The sequence below is a fragment of the Melospiza georgiana genome, chromosome 15 (genome assembly GCF_028018845.1).
Source record: "Melospiza georgiana isolate bMelGeo1 chromosome 15, bMelGeo1.pri, whole genome shotgun sequence".
Classification (NCBI taxonomy): Eukaryota; Metazoa; Chordata; class Aves; order Passeriformes; family Passerellidae; genus Melospiza; species Melospiza georgiana.
The window spans coordinates 7493086-7511655 of record NC_080444.1 but is presented as its reverse complement, the minus strand read 5'-3'; the positions used below and the strand labels follow the sequence as shown (position 1 = coordinate 7511655).

General features: G+C 40.7%; 1 protein-coding gene across 1 annotated transcript; it reads right to left on the bottom strand.

Moving 5' to 3' along the window:
* Positions 1 to 483: 483 nt before the first annotated feature.
* Positions 484 to 17327, bottom strand: GFPT2 (glutamine-fructose-6-phosphate transaminase 2). The gene is made up of 19 exons (XM_058034813.1): positions 17250 to 17327; positions 12656 to 12763; positions 11941 to 12039; positions 11127 to 11252; positions 10513 to 10571; positions 9870 to 10004; positions 8427 to 8488; positions 7142 to 7221; positions 6744 to 6861; positions 5859 to 6022; positions 5250 to 5345; positions 5054 to 5151; positions 4591 to 4711; positions 4264 to 4421; positions 4013 to 4127; positions 3298 to 3425; positions 2493 to 2660; positions 1898 to 2059; positions 484 to 1297 (listed from the first exon to the last, which is right to left on the bottom strand). Exons 1-19 carry the CDS (start codon positions 17254 to 17256, stop codon positions 1253 to 1255), a joined length of 2049 nt encoding a protein of 682 aa, XP_057890796.1. The 5' UTR covers positions 17257 to 17327; the 3' UTR covers positions 484 to 1252.
* Between the last annotated feature and the right edge of the window lie 1243 nt (positions 17328 to 18570).

Below are 18570 nucleotides of genomic sequence, written 5' to 3'. Positions count from 1 at the left end.
GCGGTTTCCAGTAAGTAGCTGCTATTATAACAAGCTGGTGTAACACTTTTCAAGCTCTTAACCTAAGTAAACATTCAAACATCTCCATTTAGAACCAAGCCTGCAGAGGAATATCAGAAACTTCACTAGTGAGTTAGATAATAAAATGCAGAAAAAATAAATCCTATGCTTTCTGGCCATTTGGAAATAAAAATCAAACTTCTTGTGTGTATCTACCTTATTTTTTTGCAGGTTTATAGGTTCTCCCCTACTGCAAGTTGGTTCACAACTATCAAAGTGTGCTTTTGCAAATATATATGGTACTAAAATAGGACTTTCTTCAGATCTGACATAGAAGTCATCAGGTTAAAAAAGAAAACAAAACAACAAAAATGAAACAAATAAAAACCCAAACACACATACACACACAAAAAATCAAACCACAAAATAAGGAGAATTATATAATCTTTTAATTGCATTGTCATTTCATTGTACCCTCTTCAAACAAAAATATGACTTGAAAGACATCCAGTTCCCTTATTCTGTTGCACTATACATGTTATGCAAATAAGAGCTGGGGTGGCATACAAAACAAATGTCATTCTGGCTTTTCAAAACAATTAAAAGAAGCAGAAATTGAAAACATAGCTGGGAATTTACAGCCAGGGAAGAACTTTGCAAATGACTGGTTAAATATGAAACACAGATGCAATGGGGGAAGGGAAGCTGGGAAAGAAGAGGGGACAACAAATTTCCAGTTTGAGGCTGAAGGAGGAAAATCCCTAACAACTGTACAGAAGTATCAACACGCTCAGTATTTACATTCTGAGCATTACCAATGTTACAGATAAGCAATGTACTAAAAAAATAACTTAAAAAAAAGCTATACAAATTGTACTTATAAATACTATATCTTTGAAACTAGTTATGTAGTGTAGGCTAAAAAAATGTTCACAGTTACTCTGGAGAGAGCTGTATATATATATATATATATATATTGCACAGTAAAAAAGTTCATTCAGTATACCATGTGTAAACAATTTTTATCTTCTTTGGTAATTTCAGGACTTAGAGAAGTATTTACTGTGAGCAAAAGCACTTGGGTACAAGGCACATCAAAAGCTTTTAAAGCTGCAAGATAAATCCTTCTGACACTTTCCAGTTAGCACTATCATTCTTTTTAGAAAAAACATTTACTTATCAATTCAGAACAACACATTCTACAAGTATAACTCAGAGGTCTGGTGACAAAGACATCAGCTGTTCTTGGCTGTTACTCTACAGTCACAGATTTGGCCAAATTTCTTGGGAAGTCCACCTAGAATGAAGAGACAGGCTTTCAGTATGGCAGAGTAATACTGGCATTCTACATTTGACAGTTCATTTAGTGTGCTTTTTCTGACTTCCTAATGAGTTCTGCTTGATTCTAGACACACTAACACACACAACAGGCTATAGATCTGCAATAAAGACTTGCAGCTGAATTTATCTGTGCTTCCAAAGCTCTCCCAACAAATACATATTTGTTCTTCACAGGATACCTTTCCAAAGCCGTCATCATTGTCAAACTGACACATCAACAAACCAAGGTGTACAAAGCACTGCCCTATTTTAAGTTGAAGTACAATATCACATTTCAAGATTAGGTTCCCTGGAAAAGTCCCATTTGCACTCTTAACTAACCAAACTAAGCAAAAGGGCTTTCTAATTTTTTAGAAGGATACTAATTAAAAAATACAAAACTGAAGAATTGGCACTGAAATGTCACCTCTATAACCACACTCACTATGAGACTCACTAACTATTTTCATAGCTAGTGAGTCTTAGATATGCCATATAACTGGGTCTCTCACTTTACACTAGTAGGAGGAAGTTCAAAACTGCACTAAAAGGAGTGTTAAATATAGAAAATACTTACATCATATCCTCTGAGAACAGCCAGGTGAAATGAAAGTAACTGAAGAGGAATGACACTCAACACTCCTTGAAGGCAGTCAACTGTATGAGGCAGCTCAATGGTTTTGTAGGCAAATTTTGAGCTTTCAGTGTCTTCTTTAGAACACAGAATGATTGGACGACCCTGAAAATAAATTTTTACATTGTTAAGTGAAGAAGTAGCCTAGAACTGCTTTGAAATTTTGTTTACAGTATGTCTGTGTGTATTTGAACACACTCAAGTAGCTAACAAAGGCAATGCCAGTCCTTGCATACTGGCTCTTGACTTTCACTATATTGTAAGGTTTGAATGTTTTCACCCTGTAGAGTTTTAACATTATTCCATTTGCTTCAAAACAGAAAGACCCCAAAACAAACAAGCCATATGAAAGCAGTTTTCACTGCTGATATTAACCTGTAATAACAACCTGCAATGCAGATGTAGCATCTTATTTATAACTTAATCATTAACAATAATCAGCAGTACATCCCTTTCCAGGTGCACAGGCAGCAGCAGTGCAGTGTGCACAATCTCTTTTCCCATGGCACAGGAGAAGTGAATCAGTTGAGCACTGTACCTGCCGAGCAGTGACCTGTTGCAGGGCATTCTGGCACTTGGTAAAGCAAGGATCCTTCATGATCACCATGATAACAGGCATTTGTTTATCTATTAGGGCCAAGGGCCCATGTTTCAGCTCACCAGCCAGGATACCTTCTGAATGCATATAGGTGATTTCTTTTATTTTCTAAAAAAAAGGAAATGCCTCAAGTTATTACTAAATCAGCTGAGAAGCAACAGCCACAAGAATCAAAGCACCAAGGCTGTGCCTCTGCCATTTAAATACACATACCCAGTATTAAGTATTAGCAAAAGCACACGGGTAGCTGCTGGGATTTCTAGCAGGCTGTGGGCAGCAGCAGAGCTCACCCATGCACATGGATTAATCAGAGGAATTTTAGGAACCAAACACCCAGCACAACCTTGGCTACTGCAATCTGCCTTTAACACACCAAACTCCTCTGAGCAATGGGCACGTGTCCATTTCATCAGGATGTTCATAACATAATTAATGACTTCCATGCATGAGCATCTCTTCTCAACATCAGCACATTGCATGTTTCTGATGTTGTTTTCAAATGGGTCAGCAACTTGTTAGTTTCTTGTTTTTAAATAGACTAATTAAACTCTATGTTTATGATGTGAAAGAAACAAGAAAGTGGCATCACATCCAGGTTCACCTTATGTATGTGTTTAAATGCTTCTAGTTATGAATAGTTTTATTGCAGTAGAATTAAATTGTAATGAAATATTAGAAAAACTATGTTGTAGAAGGCACAAAATCTCATTTTAAAAAATAGCAAAGAATATTGAGATGTTCCTACCAAAGCTCCTTCCAGACACGTGGCGTAATTATACCCCCGGCCCATAACCAGCAACGATCTCTGTTTGTACAGTTCAAGAGCCAAATCATGGATCTTCTCATCCAAGGACAAGACTTCTTTAATCATTTCTATTGAGGCATAGAAAAAAAAATTAACTGGAAAAATTAGTTCACTTGTACGAGAATGTTCTAATTATCTATTAGAGCAGATACACTTAATGCAATTCAATCATTAACTTAGCAACTTTGACTGCAGTTTAAGGATATTTTCTCCAGCCTTATTTACAGTAATAAATTTAAAATAACTATTGGTTTAAGCAGTGCTCATACATCCCACTTGAATTTCTAAAGGAAGTTGTGAAATATCCATGTAAAAATCACCTTGAATTAGTTGCATTTTATTCTGATTAAAGTGGGAGGTTTTAAAAATTTCAAACCATGAATTTAGGAGATCAAGTAATATTTCTCATACAAAACTACCTTATTGCAATTAGAAAACCCAACCCATGAAAATTCCGATCCTCCTGCCAAGTTTCTTGGAAGAGCACTTGTAAAATTGGCAAACACTGCAGAAGTGAACAGTCCATTTTTCTCATGTTGTCTGCCTTTCAGGATGAGGGGGAGAGTGAAACTTAAATGAGAAAGAAATATCCCTGAGTAGTATTTTACACTGCCAACATCCTCTACACCTCCTCAAACCCAAAATACCAATATACCTGGCAATGATTTTAGTCCACTTATGATTTCCTGTCTCCTTTTCTGCAAGGAAATTCTGTCTTCAGACATCATTAGGCCAAACATTACAAGAGACACGAATTGGCTGGTATAGGCCTGCAGGAAAAAAAAAACATTTAACAGCTAATTCTGCAGAGAGTGAATATGATCTCAGTTTGAAGTGCTGCAATTGAAATTTGAGTTGTGTTCCACAGGGCTGAAGGGTGAAAGTCAAACCCCAAACAGGAATTACCTTTGTGCTTGCCACACCAATCTCAGGCCCTGCATTGATGTGCACACCACAGTCAGTCTCCCTGGATATTGAACTTCCAACTGTGTTTGTGATGCCAACTGTCAGAGCACGGCGTTCTTTACAGTACCTCAGGGCCATCAGTGTATCTGCAGTTTCACCTGGAAAACATTCACACCTTCACTTCAGGTTGAAAGAGATAATAATGATTCCTGAAAAGCATCAAAGTCTACATAAGTGTGTTCTAAATAACTGTACCCACACTTAGATGATGCAAAGTGCAATGGTAAGCAATCTTAGAGCACTCACTCAACAGCAAATGCAGCTCACCTGACTGGCTTATAAAAAAGCACACATCATCCCTGAATACAGGTGTGTTCCTATCCAGGAAGTCACTGGCAAGTTCCACCATCACTGGTAATTCAGTTAATTCTTCCAGGACTTGTCGAGTCTGTATTCAAGCAGAACACAGTATTTGTCAGCATTGCCACCCACTTACATTTGGACATTTTACAAATCAGAGAAAATCTAAATGAATTCTTATTAGAAAAGCTGGTAATTACAACTCACCAAAGCCGTAAAAGCCAAGGTGGAAAAAGTTAACTTCTAGCATGGTGATTAATGGCATTGGAGCATTAATAAAGAATGTGGCAATAAGGAAAGCTAAATAAAAGGGTGAGATCCCTCAATGAAGGACAAAGTCTGAGATAGAAGAAAAAGCAGATGAAAAGCTGTTGTCTGAAAGCCCAGCAAGTAAGTTATAAATGCATTTCAGCCAAGGCTGGGAACATACAGCCACTGCAGCGTGGTAACTGGTCCCACAGCCAATAATGATCAGTCTTCGGCACCTTCTGATTTCTTTCAAATGATCCTTCAGCCCCCCCAGCAGAACTGCAAACAAATAAATACACAATGGTGGTTTTCATTTTCTAGATAGCACATTTACAAATTTCAAACTTAGTGCAGTTTGAAGGACTGTTCTCCATTACCTGTGCTGCTCTCAAAATTCACCCTGCCTCTCATTGTGTTGACAACTGATTCTGGTTGTTCAAAAATTTCCTTTTGCATGAAGGCACTGAAGTTACCTGTTTATAAAAACATGACATGGCAATGCTTAGGTTTGTTATTTGAAGTCTATTTCAGTTACAAAGAGAACTTTTAAGACTAACTTGACTGTGTTAGCCTAAATAAAAGCTTAGAATAGGCAAGAAGAAAGGAAGGATGGATAGGTCACTTTATTTGGTTGGTTCCAATTCCCCATATTGACAAGGTAAATAAATTCCTTCATTAGGAAACATCCATGCTCCACTTCAATTCTTAATTTATAGTCAAACTTTGCCAACAACTACATGTTAGCATTAGTTACATTTTCACTAGATACTGAAATGAATAGAAGTATCTATGACTTTTCCAAGCATAAAATGGATAGGGTCCCAGGCTGCCCATTCTTTCTTGGTCTCAAAACTAAAATTGTCAGCTCCCAGTACAGCCTGAATAAAAGGCAATTGTCACATCAAATTAGCAGTTTGCTGCCTCATTTACTACACAAACAGTAACTATCCATTTTTGATGATACTCTGACAGATGTTTCTACCCACCCTTCATGATTTGCTGCAATTCCATCTGCAAGGTCTGGATGGCCCGGGAAGGATCATCACTAGCTGAGCGCTCCAGGCGGTGAATCGAGAGCTTCCCGTCAGTTACAGCTGCAATGTCATCATCTTCTAAGAAAATCACTCTGTTGGTGTGCTCAATGATGGCACTACAGAGAAAAAAACAAGCAAGACAAACCGGACACGTCAGAATTGGCAATAGCAAAGCAATTAAATATGCCACAAGAGCACTTCCAGCACCGCTTCTCTCTTGCTTTAGGACAGAACTGCAGACGGAGCCATCCTAGAGGCAATGGCTCCATCTGCTGCTCCTCCTGCACTCTCACAACAACCCACGGCAGGAGGCTCTGCAACCACTGCCTCCATTCCTGCTGGTCTGAAGATGCTTCCCAGTGTCCTTGATGGATCCTGCTAAGGTCCCACTCTTGGTCTCTCTATTCCAAGATAAATGTGTGCCTGATGTCCAGGTTCCTGCCCAGCTTGGAACCACACCACTATTTTCCTCCTCCAATATCTGAATTGAAAACCTCACAACCCAAATTAACCCATATTCTGCCCAAATGCTCGGCTGATGAGTGTCCATTTGGACCCAAATTACTTTCCTACACTGGATGTATTTCACAGAGAGGTCAGCAAATGGCAGATATTGCAGTTGTTTGCAGTTCAAATGCCGCTGACAAACCTTCACGCTGACAAACCTTCACATTTTTCAAGCACGTGAGCCTGGGGGCTTTCTGATGTTACCTGGATTAAAAGCTCTTCTTTCAGAAAGCCATTGTACAAGAGCAAGGCAGCTTAAATTTCCAGAACTATCTCACTTTTAAACAAAAAACCCCAGTATTTTCAGCAGAGTTGAAGTACTTTTACTACCTTGCATCTGAAGCAAAGAAGAATTCCACTGCCTTATCCCCAACAGCATGAAGGCAGGTTGAGCTGTCCAGTCTTTTCATTTGGGAGTTGCAGATGTTCTTCACATTCTCAATGTTGCCTATTAAAGAAATGAGGCATTCTAAATGCAAACCCAGTTCTGTTCAGTAGAGATTACAGACTATACAGGTTTAGGGTATCACAGTTACAGAAATAAGTTGGGGCATGGGACTTTTACATAAACTACACATTCAGAAGTATAAAAATATCCCCAGCCAAAAAGCTATTTGGGGCATCAGCTGGTAGTTTTATGGTACAAAAACCAATTAACCTAATTTCTAATCATAAAATAACAGTAATTTTAGTTTTTAAAAATAATGTATTTCGATTCATCAACTTACATGTTCTATACAAAACTGGAATCTGTTCAGTTGAGAGTTTGTACTTGCTCCTAACCCCAATGAGCAAAGGACTCCCTCTCCTAGAGAAAGGAAAACACTCAAGTTTATAAAGAGAAATGTGCATACAAAGAAGTTACCAGACATCAGTGAAGCTGAAAAGACAATATCCCATCTAGCTTCCTAAACAGGAAGAGCCTCCTTCATGATCCTAAGGCCATTACATGGCAGGAATTCTATAAACTTGGTTCTTCTGTAAGATTCACCAAATATTATTATATAAGTAATTACCATGTGCCTTGGTGATTCTTTACCTGTAAACTACATCCAGGTGGAGGAAAATGTGAATAAATGTGAATATGAACCTGCTGTTTTCTTTGCAGTTATCAGAAAACATCTTAGTGCAGGGACCAATTTGAACCAAAGCTTACTTTGCCTCTAAAGTGAGACAACAGTAAGCTCCTGTGCTCTTTAGAATTGAAGTACTGTTACACTCTTTAGCCTTTCAAACTCAGAAACATCAACCATCCCTACTGCACCTCTGAAACTGTGGAATATTAAGATAATTTTTTAATTACATGGGTTACGTGTCACTGAAGACCTTATTAAAAAAAAATCACAGGAATAAAAGAACAAGTCACACTCAGATTACAAGATTAGCTTCTCTTAAATCCCTCAGCCCTAAAAACCCAAATCTGAACCACATATAGAATAGTTCATTTGAGAAGATGTTCTCTAGTTAGAGTGATGGTACAGCTGGCTTTTTTAAAATTTTAATGTAGTCTTATTTTAGACCACTGAAGCAATGGGCTTTTGGGTTGTAATATAAAACAGTCTTTATTCCCATCACTTGCTATTTTAATCACTTGCTATGTCACTTGCTATTTTAATATCTTTACATTTCCTGAAAGTTGTTTTTCAAGTCATAAATAAAAGTAGAACTTAACACAGAAAGATGCCATAAATGCTATGACAGCTATAGAACTCTATTTGTATAACCTGTTACTATGATGGTCTTTCAGTCCACATGAATATGAATATCTGTCTTTACTCAATGGGAGCTAAAACTGAACAATATCCCTTCCCTCTCCCCTTTTTGATAGAGGAAAAATGTTAGCATGCTCTTAGTACAAATTTAGAAACACAAGATGCACTGAGATTCTTTATTGACTCACTGATTTTGGTTAATTAAGCACTTTAAACATCAATATTTTAGTATTTTTCAGAGGCCGGCCTTTTTTAACCCAATAAAAAGCATGCATTATGTATAAAATAGACTTTTACTAACCTGGTAGCAACAGCTTCACCTGGGTAATGGATGCTCTTGAAAACCAATGCAAAAGCACCTTCCTGGAAACCATGAATACAAAGGAGAAAAAAAAGATTCTAAAGAACTTATCTCAAATAGTTGCATCTCATTAAACTGGGGCCCCTCTCTGAAGAGGCACTGAAGGAGCTGCTATCAGGAGTCTCTTCCTGGAGGGCAGACTGCACCTTTAAAGGAATTGGCCATGGAGCAGAACAAGCTGACATCCATATTAACAGTGCAACAGCTAAAACCTCAGGAAGTGAGCACTTAGCCTCTCTTTATAAATAAAAACAATAAACTTGAATGCAAAGGTTATGAAAATGTCAGAGATGCTGCTCATAATCAACATGAAGATTGTTAGACATTTACTTTGAGTAAGACCTTCAATCAGAATTTTACTTGTAGTGCATTACTATGCAGTTTCAACTAAAAACCTGGAGTTACTGTTCCTAGTTCAAGCAGCAAATTCTCATTAATGCATTTAAAAAAAAAAAAAAAACCACAAAAAATCCACAACACCAGAAAAAACCCCAGAAAAAACTCTACAGTGCTAACACAGCTGGCAGACTCCTGGAGGAAGATTCCCAAAGCAGGAGCCAAGGCCCCACCCTGCCAGCAGGACAGAGCTGGTGACATTCCCTCCTCTCCCAGGGCTGCACTCGAGCACTCTGCCCCTGTTCTGGGGGCAGGGGAATCCTCCCTTCCCCACACTCTGGGGCTGCTCCCTCTCGACCCACACAGGCCCTGCCTTGGTGTGGATTCCAGCCCTGCTGCAAGGAATCCTACAGAGCTGCCTCAAAGAGGAGACTCAGAAACTGCAGGAAGGGGAGGGAAAACATCTGCCCGGAGACTGGGGGAGGAAACAAAGCCAGCTTTCTCCAAGTTTGCAATGCATCTATCAAAGTTTTTAAGCATTCACATACTGAGTAACAGTAGATTCCCACTTCACAGTTTGGAAACCAGTCCAGCTTGTTAGATCTATTTCCAAATAGGAGAGCCAAGGCATTGGCCAAACTTGAATCACGGCAGTGTTTCAACACGATTAGAATAACCTTTAGGAACACACTGCCATTTATGAGAGATTTTAACCCCCAGAGGCTCCTATTACTTTTTTTAAATTAAACTGCTTCATTAAAAAGCTGTATTAACTTCTTGCTAAAAACAAAACAAGACAAAAAACTCAACAAACAAAACCTGTTGCTACTGCAATTTAAAGATTTAACAGGAAAAGCCTTTGAAGTCTCCAAAATTTTAATCTCATTTCTTGGTCTATTAAGCATTATTTAGAAGCCTAAAAGTGTTATTTGCAGCTCCTTCTAAGAGCTCCTGCACAGGATCTAAATACATAAGGCAGAATGCTAAGGAACCCCACAAATAGCTTATACTGTTGTACAGGGGAAAAAAAAGTAATGTTCTACTTACCAACTGTTGAATAACTCTCTCTACCAAGGCTGAAAAACTGGTGTCTTCACTCTCTCTGTTGTCATACATGTACTTGATCAATTTGGGGATTGTTTCTGTATCTGTTTCAGATTCAAATTCATATCCTTTGCTCTCCTGAAATATCATATAGAAGAGTAAGAATTGTGTGCATCCTCAGGCAGCAAACACTGAAGAGCTTTTCAGCTGCCTCCCACCAGAAACTGCAGCCAGAGCTCAGAGCACTACATTGGACCAGTGCATATAAATCACTGTAGATAAAATACAAGGAGTTATGTCATAGATACTCTTTGGGAAATGCTGGAATAAGATCCATAGTAAGACTTTACTTGTTTGGCATCTGTGAAGCAGTAAGAGACAGGAGGGAGCCCACTCCACACACCCTCTCAGAGTCTCAGCACAAACTGCTACTCTGCTCATAAATACTTTGCATTTAGGATTACAGGAACATATTGCACTTCACCAGCTCCTGAGTATCTTTATCAGGCAGACCCTTTCACACAGCTTTTTTATAGATGATATCAAGAAACTTGAATTCATGTTTCACTGAAGTCATGAATGACCTGATGGTAGTTTGGGGGAGTATTAACTTCCTAGTTTTAGAATTGAGTTGCCACAGACTCACCAGAAATTTTCTCAGGTCCTTATAGTTTGTGATGATTCCATTATGGATGACAACAAATTCTAAGAGAAAAAAAATACATATATTCATGAGCAACAAAAACTTAAGATATTTAATTCAGAACAAAAAATTACAAGGGGGGAAAAGGCTTAGAAGTACACTTGAAACCACCTGCTATAGCTTTCAGACCTACAGTTTATCACAACATGGACAACTACAAATTCTGAAAATATACAAAGGCAGTTCCAAGTTATTGAGAGAGCTCTAAACTACACCTAGTAGAGCACTAAGCCATCTCAAGTGAAGAATGCTATGAAATCTCTCTTTTCTGGACCAGGCAATATTGACTCATTCATATTTTCAGTCTTACCTTTCAAAACAAGAATGTTTTACTTCAATTAACATGCAATTTTCAGAAAACAGATCTCATTAATTTTTGGTGTTGCTTCAGTCTGAGAAGAGGCTATTTCATTTCAAACATGTCTGAGCTAAATAGGATGGCAACAGCTTAGCCCTACTATCAAAAATAGATACCATAGCAATTATAAGAACATTTGTGTTCTGTGGATTGAATCATTTCAGATTTGTGTGGTTCAAGTACTGCAGAGATTACATACCATTCCTTTTATCTGATCTCTGAGGGTGACTGTTTATTGCACTTGGTACTCCGTGGGTCGCCCAGCGAGTATGAGCAATTCCAAAATGTGTTTCAAAATCTGTTTTTGAATCCAGGTCATCTTGTTCTAGACAGGAGAAATTCAGTTTACTGAATAATTAATATTGCCTCTCTCCCTCCCTCTCACACACACACAATTAGTAAAACACAAAGACAATTCCTACAGGCAAAATTCTAAAAGCTATCTTCTGTTTTTTGGAGTTTTTTTTAACCATTTGCTTTTTTGACATTACACTTTAGAAAATTCAAGCTACTGTGATTAAAACCTTGTTTGCCAAGCCACGAGCATTTTTAGCCACAGACAGGCTAACAGACCCCATTACTACAAATTATAATGTAAACGTATTAAAATACAACTTCAGGCTTTCACAGATGGAAGCACTGCATAAAGCAGATTGTGATGAGAGCCAGCTGCTTAAATGGTCATAAATTCTGTCAGAGTGCATGTTTCAGCATTTCAGCCATGCAGCACAGAAATCACCTGAGCAAAGAGCCAAAGGAGCCCAGGTTTTGAACAAAGGAGCAACCAAAAGAAGGGAACATAGACTGACAATTCCTCAGTGCTAGATCTGAAGATCAGCTTGTTTCTTAAGTGCAGATTTGAGGGACACAAAAAAAAATAGCTGCTTGGATTTCCCAATGCATGTATTGCTGATGCAAAATCATAACTGCAATTTTATGGCCTGACTTTCTGCTGAGATGCAGATAGTATTTGACTGGGAGGCCAAAGCAAAGGGGTCATTTTTAACACTTACTGTACAACTCTTCTTCCAGGGCCTTTACTTTTCCTCTTTTCTTAACCAGTTTGATGAATCTTTCTTTATCTTCATTGTTATTTCCATCAATTGCCACTCCTACAACACAGGACACAGTCATTAGTGTTATTTAAAGCACGAAATACACTAGAATGAGGAAAAGGCTGAGAAAAAAGGCACACACTACTGAAATTAGTATTTTTTAATTACCCTTTAAAGGGATATAGTTGCAGTCTGTTGCAAGACCTGTGCATGTTCAAATGAAACCACATCAACTCTATATCCACTGCACAGATTAAAACATACATGAGCCATCTCAAATTGTATTTGACAACAAACTGAAATATTTTGCCAGATGAAATGAGCCAACTCAAATTTAAGACAAGTTTAATCTTCCCCATCCTTCACTGTGATTCACATACAAAAAAGGCTGAGGCACAAGCTACATGGCCCTGTATAGAGATCTTTTTCCACACCCTGTTTGTTTTTCTTACGTGTACTAACCTCAACCATCTAATTACAGAGCTAAACACCCAATTCTAAGTCCTGAGGAAAGCTGTAGCCCTCCAAGAATCAAGTTAATTAGTTCTGATCTGTTAATCTGCAGAATAAAGAAAGAAAAATCCAAGAGGCCAGACACTGAAAGAACCCAAAAAATCCAAAATGGAATGAGCTATTGGTTGCTAAAATTAATTTGTTGAGTTGGTTAACATACCTGCAGAGTCATAGCCTCTGTATTCCAGTCTCTGTAATCCTTTTATCAGGGTTTCATATATTTCCTTCCTAGTTCGGGGCACTCTGTAGTTTAGATAAGCAAAAATTCCTGTTTAAAGAGAAAGGGGGAAGGGGGGGGGGGGGGGGGGAGAAGCAAAGAGGTTATTTTAAAAATTTGCATCACTTCAGACTCAATTTAAAACTCTTTAAAACTAGCATCAGGGAGAAGTCCTAGGGGCACCCAACCTCCCATTTAGTACAATTCCTTCTAATGCATTTTGAAATGGAAAGAATTCAAGTACAATAAAGGACTCAGAAGCCGAATTTCAACACATGACACAAACTTCACTGGCGAGTTTCACTCTCCTCCCTCATGTTACCCACCAAGAGTTAAACAGTTAGGAGAGGTAAAAAAAAACTTCTACTTTTCACGAAAACCACAGCTGAAAATGGGAACATTGTGATCTATTTCATATCCAGGCATTCAAAGAGGGAATATATTCACCAGTACTAACACAAGGAGACTTTTGTAATCCAAGTCATGGCCTTAAATACCCATGGGTAGGTACGAGGCACAACATCTATTTCTGAAAGGCTCCAGCTTAATCCTGTATGCAACAGCCACTTCAGCAGAAAGAGAATGGAGAGGCAAACACGAGGAAAGGGCAGAAGTCAATGGGGTAGGACAACAAAGGAAAGAAGCAGAAGGTACAAAACGGGGTCACCCACAACACGAGCACTCCCCTGTGCTGCCTCAGCACAGTCCCAAAGCCAGGCGGGCACAGGAGCCCCGGGCGTGCCCCTGCCAGCTCCTCGGGGAGCCCTGACCTCCCTCCCTGATCCCTCTCCTCTTGAACAGACCAGTCAGCCACCAAGAAGTGGCTTTTTTTAAATTTGGAGCTTGGTTACCCCACCCTATTTTTTTTTTTTATTATTTTTTCTTTTTTTTTTTAAGTACACAGGCATTTTTTTATTAGAAGGGTGTTGGGAATGTTGTTTTATCTTTAGAAAAGGTGTAATGAAAGAGTCACCTGCAAAATAAAACACAGCCATTCCTTTTCTCTGCCTACTTTCCTGAGACTCTGGTATTTATATGGATACATTAGGCCTTTTTATTAACTCTTCCAAATCTGTACCCCAATAAAACAAAAACAACTAATTTCGCTGTTTCAGCAGCTTCTCCAAGCATCAAGTCAGGACTGGAGACTACAGTAAGAAAACACCCCAGACTTTTAAGAGCTCTACAGATAAGCAGTTCAGGCAAGTGTTTTAGATAGAGAAGGCCTTTGTTTGAAATTTAACACCCTCTTCCCCTTCAATTAAGGCTTTTGAACTGTAAATGGCTATAGTGAAGAAGCTGTTATAATGATACACCAGTAAATCGCCCTTACAAATATTACTGTGAATTTGGTTACTCCGCTGGTTTATAAGACATTAATACTGTTGATTTGACAGTGAGACAAAGGCAGTATTACATGTGCCTCTGAATTTATTTAGGAAAGATTAAAGGGTGGATAATACTTTTCTGCTTCAGAAGAGAGATTTATGAGGAGCTCAGCCTAATTATTTCTAGCGCATCCGACATTAACGGAGACATTAAGACAATAGTTGCATTTAAGGAGGTATTTGGGAATTTGAACTGCTTAATACTGTTCTTCATGGATGCTTTGAGAAATAATGCCTCTGGTTATAAGCAGTCACTTCAGACTGAGAGCCTGTTGATCATTTTTCCAGACAGATATTTACCGTTCTCTGGCACTAACCACGAACCTCAAAAGCAGCATTCAATTTCTTCAATACGAATTTCTCAACATCATTCCAAAACATTGCCACACCTCAGTTCAGATCCAGCTCTACTTTCTAGGCCAGATTTCACAATGAATTTAAGCCTCAACATCCTTGTATGTTCCATGTGGCATCTTTCACTACACGGAGCTCCAGGAAGAACCTTCCTCTGGGACCATCCCTACAATGCTACCAGTGTGCTGCAGTTGTTAAATAGATCCTTGTTCCCAGGGAATTGGAGCTGCACTTCCACACACGTGCATTAGAAGATGCAGAAGTCACCAGAGGCCATTTAAAATGAAAACAATAGCTGCAGTCTGACTTCAAAGAACATGTTATAAACTCTTCCAGTTAAGGGAAATAAATCTTACTCTAAGCACTGAGAGTAACACTTTCTCTAGTACGTTTCTGTTTAATGATTTATCCACTCACATATTTTTTCCCTCCTCAGTCATCATTTTGGCCAGATTTAAAGCACATTACTCAACTCATGTAGAAACAACTTGTGATAAAGATTCCTTGTATCTTAATTCTTTCTGGAAGCACACCAGTATGACTGAATCTCAGCTGAATCATCTTATGATAAGAGTTTTGTGATGCAAACAAGTTCCTTTATGATGGCCTCCCCAAGGTATTAGATGCCATTACCAGATCTCGCTTCCTTAAGAAGACTCAAAAACATAAAATTCAGAAAAAGCACCCAAGAAGTGTTTTACTAGGGCATTGTCCTCTTGATCTGAATGCTAAATCTAGTTTATAACTTTCCATAATCACAGTTTGCTTAGAAGGATGAATTAGGTCAATAGTGTATGGCTTACCTATAGAAGCTAAAACCAGAAAGAAAAAGGTTGCTAAAACATAATTAAAACCAGCTTCAATCACATGCAGACACTGAAAGCAAGGCTCTCCCTTTACATGTGTATCAAGATTTTAGAGCTTCCCTTTTCAGGATTACAAGCAGAGCATCAGAAGAAGGAAAAGTAAATTGAGTATTTTTTTGTGGGAAAATTCCACAAGAACTCTTGCAATTGCAAGACTTCACCAAAATCAACAAGGGGGCAGCCTATACTTGAAATTTGAACAAAATTATTTACTTTTTGAAAAATAAAATTATACCCCTAAGCACATTGTTGATGCCAGAAACTTAGCTTTGAGAAGGTCTCTACTTCATATCCTGATGAAACTAACTTTGATTTAAAAGAGGTCATCAGTTTAAGTGCATCTTGACTTTTTTTTAAACCCTGAATACTTTTGCTTGAATGCTTTGGCTATAGCGTTTTACATGTGAGAATGATAACATCTTGACTTTGCTTCCTTACGAGCATGTTTATAGCAGAATTTATGAGCCGTGTATTTTCAAAACATAAACCAAGGGCTATAAATCTTCACGTGCTACCTGAAGCCAAAGAAAACACAATAGGGTCCATTATCAGCACTTAAACCTGGAAAGATATGAAAAAAATAAAACCAACAACAAAAAAAGTAATTTCAAAACTGCTGGTTGCAGTCTCTAGAACTCCTACAGAGATCAGCTTAGTGGGCTGGGGAATACCACTCATGGAAACAAATGTAATATAAAAGGTTTCTAAATGCTGATGGGAAAAACCCTTGCTCCACTCTCACTTACCCTTCTTGAACTGCTGCTGTTTGCCATTTCATACTGAGTCACTTGCTCCACCCCAAGCTGGATGTTCTACCAAACTCCTCGAACACTGTTAACACCCTCACTTCCCAATCAATACACAGCTCAGACATGCAGAGTTTTTGATATTACCATCATGTGTCTCAGGGCTTGCCGTGGCTACCCCAGGCACTGGGCCAGGCCTCTCACCTGAGGGGTTTTGTTTGGGAGGCACCGAGTTTGTCTCATTGATAGAGATCTGTCACGTAGGAGCTCACACAATAGCAGCTGAAACTGTATCACCTCGTGTTTCCACTCAAGTGAAAGAGGATCCCAGAGCTCCTTGCTCCTCCTGAGGTTACAGTTAAAAAGGATGAGGAGGCAAGGAAAAGATATCTAACTCAGAAAGTACAATTTTGGGAGAAGTAACTCAACTCACTTTCAGTCTGTATCCCAAAAAAGAGGTTTTGTTGATGACGACTAAGAAGTACCAGTGCAAATTTTTCTACTTTCATCAGACCTGAGAGGAGATGTCAGGGACAGATTGGCAAAGTTTCACCAAACTTTCCCCCAAAACCAAATAAAATCGCGTTAGCAGCTTCCGAACCCACACTTTGATTTCCATCTGATCCGTGTCGAAGCAATTGTGTACATGCTATAGGAATTATCTTGCCATCTTATCTTTATTAGAAAAAACCGAGGTGAATAAACTCACAACAGCTAGGAATGAAGCTCCTTCACTGCCTTTGTCTGAAAGCCACAAACTCTCCCTTATCGCTGCAGCTCGGAAGTGAGTCACGATTAATCAATCCCTAGTCCCGGATTAGGAAAGACAGAGCCCAGCGCATCCCGTGCATCAGCGCAGCGGGACCAGGAGCAGAGGTTAACCGGGCACCCCGGGCACCCCCGGGCAGCAGGAACGGGACCATTTCCATCCCAAGACCCAGGGACCATCCCAAAACCGGAGACACGCCACCAGGCACGGGGGGCTCGGGCAGGGATGAACGGAACGGGGATCGCGTCTCCTCGGAGAAGGGCCGGGCCGAGGGGCTCCACCTTCACCTGCCGGGCGCTCCCCGTCCTTCCCAGCCCCAGAAGGATGCAGCGGGGCCGGTCCCCAGCGGCACCGCTGGGCTCGGGCACAAAGCCGCCCTTGTCCCTTGCTGGCCGGGCTCAGCCCGTCACTCACCGCACATGGTGGCAGCGCACGGTCCCTCCCGCTCCCGGCGAACGCGGCTGACGCCGGGCCGGCCCCGCCGCCTGCGGCTCTTATGCTCCGGTTACGGGGCCGGGCCGGCCCTGCCTGCGCCCGCCCCTGCCCGGGGCCCCGCGGGGGCAGAGCCCGGGGAGGGGACAGAGACCGGAGAGGGGACACGGCCCAGGGAGGGGACAGAGCCCGGGGAGGGGACAGAGACCGGAGAGGGGACACGGCCCAGGGAGGGGACAGAGCTCGGGGAGGGGACAGAGACCGGAGAGGGGACAGAGCCCGGCGGGGACGGGCCCGTGGCGGGGACAGAGCCCAGGGAAGGGGCAGAGCCCAGGGAAGGGGCAGAATCCGGCGGAGACAGAACCCAGGGGGTTCGGAGCCCAGGGAAGGCGACAGAGCCCAGAGAGTGGGCAGAGCCCATGGAGGGGACAGAGCCCAGGGAAGGGGACAGAGGCTGGCAGGGGCAGAGCCCAGGGAAGGGGCAGAGCCCGGCGGGACCGCGGCGGATCCCGCCCTGGCCGGCCCTGCCGAGCTCCGCGCACGGGGAGTCAGTCCCAGAGGCATTAAGCTCGGGAAAGACCTCCCAGATCACCAAGTCCAGCCTTTGGCCGATCACACCTGGTCAAACACAGCACGAAATGACATGTCTAATCATTTCTTCAACACCTCCAGGGATGGGGACTCCACCACCTCCCAGGCAGCCCGTTCCAATGCTTGGCAATCCTTTCCTTGAAGAAATTCTACCTGGAGTCCAACTTCAACCTTCTCTGGCACAGCTCTAGGCTACATCGTCTAGTCATGTCAAGGACGAATCCTATGTCCACCTCAGGCCTACTCAGGGATTTTCAGAGTGACAGAAACCCCAGAGAGATCTGCCTGTGTGACCATGGGCAGCACAAGGAGCAGGTTTTGTGCACTGATTCTGATTTTCCACCTAAAAAGGAACTCATCTCAGAGAGCTCCTCCAAACCAAAGGAGTGAATGATGGCTTTTAAAGCAAGTGCCTTGCAGCACACTTTAACAGTGTACACAGAACAGCTGAGGGTGTTATTCAAAGAAACATGACTTTAAAAATACACAAGGTTTCATTAAATAGTTTCTGCTTCCTTATTAAAAAGTACCAAAATATTTTATATACATGATCCCAGTTATCTCATCGAGTTCCTGAAATTCAAGTGTGAAGTGTCTTATTTGAGCTAGAATTTAAAGACTCTTTCCCTCTTGCATTTATTTTGCAGGTCACATTTTACCTAGAACAGTGATTCCCTCAAACTTTGTCACTTTTTGTTTGATGGAGAAGCTG

Coding starts and splice junctions, on each gene's coding strand:
- GFPT2 (XM_058034813.1), bottom strand. Junction 10,005..10,512: donor AGGACCTGAGAAAATTTCTG/GTGAGTCTGTGG, acceptor ATGATATTTCAG/GAGAGCAAAGGATATGAATT. Junction 3,426..4,012: donor TGGACTAAAATCATTGCCAG/GTATATTGGTAT, acceptor ATGCCTCAATAG/AAATGATTAAAGAAGTCTTG.